General features: G+C 38.6%; 1 protein-coding gene across 1 annotated transcript; it reads left to right on the plus strand.

The window, feature by feature from the left end:
• Nucleotides 1–510: 510 nt before the first annotated feature.
• On the plus strand, nucleotides 511–1071 carry LOC142344315 (uncharacterized). Its single transcript, XM_075395903.1, has one exon. It carries the CDS (start codon nucleotides 511–513, stop codon nucleotides 1069–1071), a length of 561 nt encoding a protein of 186 aa, XP_075252018.1.
• Nucleotides 1072–4049: the final 2978 nt, after the last annotated feature.

Raw genomic sequence — 4049 nt, forward strand, 5'->3', positions numbered from 1 at the left:
ACATTCACTTAACAAAGCTCTTTTGACCGGACCAGATCTACTATGCAACCTTGTTGGACTTCTTCTGAGATTTCGGCAGTACAAGATTGCAGTAACCGGCGATATCGAATCGATGTTCATGCAAGTTGCCATAAGAACAGAAGACCAAGACGCACTCAGATTTTTGTGGAAAAAAGATGGAGAAGAAAAAATTTTCAAGTACAAGAGACTAATATTCGGTGCAACATGTTCCCCTTCTTGTGCAATATACATACTCCACAGATGTGCAGAAGATAACAAATTAAGTAACCCTGAAGCCTACTCAGCGATAAGAAACAATTTCTACATGGATGATTACCTTCAAAGTTTTAAGACAACCGAAACCGCAGCAATCACAGCAACAGAAGTAAAGGATACGTTACAAAAAGGTGGCTTTAAGCTTACAAAATTGTTTAGTAACCACCCAAACACCGTCATAAAAATAACTGGAGAAAATGCAGACACAGCGATAGAGCAAATATTTTAGGACAAATGTGGAATCCCAGGGAAGATATTTTCATCTTCAAAAGACCAGACTTAAAACTGGATGTCAAAAGCATGCAAAAACGTCAATTACTGTCACTCGCCGCATCATTGTTCGATCCCCTTGGAATCATCACGCCGTTTTCCATTAGAGTACGATGCATTCTACAATCAATAGTGAAACAATGTAACAACTGGAATAATCAGATTCCAAGAGAGTTCCAACACGACTTACAGCAATGGGTCGACGAATATGAGCAGATGCCAGAAATTTCTGTGAGCAGATGTCTGATCCCCAACACAGATGCTAAGCATGAACTTCACATATTTTGCGATGCATCAAGTACAGCAATAGCAACGACAGTATACATCAGATCAAGCAGCGTAGAAGAAATAACAACTCAATATGTTGTTACCAAAGCAAGAGTTGCACCCATTAAAACAACAACCATCCCGAAGTTAGAACTAGAAGCAGCAGCTATGGGAGCAGAACGCGCTTCTTTCGTTCGAAGCGAAATGACAGCACATTTTGACAAAATCAATTCTGGACCGACAGTATGGCCGCATTAGGTTGGATTAAATCAACAAAACACCAAAAAGTTTTTGTAGCAAATAGAATTGCAAAGATTTTTAGCAAACTCTAAGTCAGAACAATGGAATTTTGTACCCGGTAAAATCAACCCTGCAGATCATGGAACAAGAGGACTTTCTTTAACAGACTTGAAAGAAAAATGGCTGTCAGCACCAAAATTTCTTCTAGAAAATCCCGTTCCAAATTTCCAAAGAGACCAGCAATTTACAGCGACAAACGTTTTAGGTACAGAAACTTTAAGCACAGTTATTGACACTGATGATTTTTCTAGTTGGAATAAACTTATGCGACGAACCGAAACAGTAAGGAAAGCAGTCAATATCTTCCGAAATCGACCAGTCACCAACAGTTATGAAGACGCACGACGCCATATATTAAGACAATCACAGCATAAAATTTTTTCTGATAGCATAAGATACCTTGAACGAGGAAGAGAACTAGACAAACGGGACAAGTTATTGCAATTCACCCACTTCCTGGACAAAGATGATTTAGTACGAGCAAGAGGCAGATTAAAGCACGCTAAAATACCCTACAACCCAAAAAAATACAATTATACTTAATAGTATTACTAAGCTAATAATTGAACACGCCCATAACGACTGTAGACATCTTGGAACAGAGTTTGTCCGAGCACACCTGCAGCAAGACTTCATTATCATAGGACTAAGACGAATTTTGAAACAACTAAGCAAAACATGCTTCATTTGCCGACGATGGAGAGCACAAAATATTACCCCTCTCATGGCTGACCTCCCCAGTTTCCAATTCGCAGAAGCAGAAAAACAATATCCTTTTCTAAATGTTGGCTTAGACTTTTTCGGACCCTTTTACGTCGAGCACCGAAATTGCAAATTGGAAAAACAATATGTATGTCTTTTCACCTGTTTTGTCACTAGAGCTGTGCATCTGGAGGTTTGTCAGACATTGGACACAGATAGTTGCCTACTAGCCATAAGAAGATTTGTATCGCGACGAGGGTATCCCGAACTAATCATTTCTGACAATGGATCAAACTTCACATCCGCAAAAAAGATGTTGGATCTGAGCAAAATCAGTATTGACAACAACTACATCAAGTCCCAGTTACAGCAGCAAAATATTACATAGAAAATGAATCCACCTCTAGCCCCTCACTTCGGCGGGATATGGGAAAGGCTAATTCAGTCTGCCAAACGCACTTTGCTCATAATTTTAGGCAGCCAACAATTGAAAGCCGAAGTTTTTCAAACAATTGTAGCCAAGACTGAAGGATTTCTCAACTCCAGACCAATTACATATGTCTCCTCAGACACAAACGATGAAGAGGCACTAACCCCTAATCATTTTTTATTAAGACGCCCTTACAGTACTTTAGCACCGTTGACATCAACCAGCCGAACATTTAGTAGAAAGAAGTTCTCTTACACACAAACATTACTGGATCCTTTTTGGAAACGTTTGCAAAAGGAGTACACATCAGATCTTATCAGCCGATCAAAGTGGAGAACAGAATCAGAACAATTGAAAGAAGGCGATTTAGTCTGGCTCTTGCATGAGTTCACTCCGAGAGGTATTTGGCCAATGGGTCGAATTGCGAAATGCCATAATGGATTGGACGGACGAGCACAATCCTTCGAAATCAAGACATCAACTGGAGTGCTAAACAGACCAGCAGTCAAATTAGCTAAAGTTTTACACAATACTTGAAACCATTAAATTTTAAATTTCAAACGACGTATTGGTTTTAAGTTTCCATAATCATTGTGTCCAAAGTCAGCGCATCAAATATTCAATTCACACAAGCTCAAACAATCGAGCTCAAACAATCATGAAGAAGTAACAACGCTGTGAAAATACAAAACAAAAAGAGAATTTTAACTTCCCCAAGTCCTTAACTTCCCTAAAACTACGCGGAATCCAGCTTAAAGTGTTTCTTTGCCCTCACCGACAACAGTCATCATCAAGTTTTCGTTATTTTTGCCCTTATTTGCCAGTTCGACAAAAGCTAACGTCTCCGGAATCCAACCCACATAATTTTGTCAACAGCTTTCAGATTGACGGAGTATACACCTTCACATCAACAGACTTTACAGGATATACTGCCAACGATCTTCGATTAAACTTCAACTTTCACAGCCCCCATTAAGCCTAATAACTACTTTCACATATCCTTGTCATTCAACAACACAATATTCCAACCACCATGCATCAAATTAAAACGTCGATGCAAACTTATGATCACCAACTTTCACCTACATATAGCCGGTGTATAGTTGTCGCCCCGGAAGCGTGTACAACAAATTTACACATACACACACAGAAAGCCAAAAATGCCCTCAATTATGACAACAGATCATCTTAACAGCTTCGACATTACAAAACAATGTTGAAATTACATATCAGCAAACGAATCATGTAAACTTGATTGTCGAAATCTTAAATTGTAAAAAACAACAAGAGTATTCAGTTTTACCCTCAAGCACGCGGCCCGGAGTGTTCAAGCACAAGCTTGATTTCCTTAATTTGTTTTGATTGGTTGATGACTTCTGATTTGTTTTGATTTGTAAAATTTGCGGGTTTTATGTTTTACCCACGTGTGCAACCTAGCAATTCATTGTAATCTGGAAATCTCTTGTTAATAAGTAGTAAACAAGCTATTTAATAGTTACTCTTTGTTGTGCCACCGTGTTAAACTGAATTCACGCTTTTCTCCTTTTAAATTATATACACCTGCTATCATTGTTCTATGTACCTTAAATGTACGTGCTTTTCTCAAGGCTAGCTTTTTTTTGATTTGTAATTTGTTGTACCACCGCGTTAAACTGAATTCACGCATTTTCTCCCCTTTAATAACGCTATCCTGACAATGCAAGCAGTTGCCAAACCGTTCGGTTTTAATGTCCGATACTGATTTTATCGACCTTAAACTACCTTCCAATTGTATGCTTAAAGTTTTCAAATTGCGTTTTCAATT

This window comes from Convolutriloba macropyga, chromosome 8 (assembly GCF_964194025.1).
Source record: "Convolutriloba macropyga chromosome 8, txConMacr16.3, whole genome shotgun sequence".
In the NCBI taxonomy this organism is placed as follows: Eukaryota; Metazoa; Xenacoelomorpha; order Acoela; family Convolutidae; genus Convolutriloba; species Convolutriloba macropyga.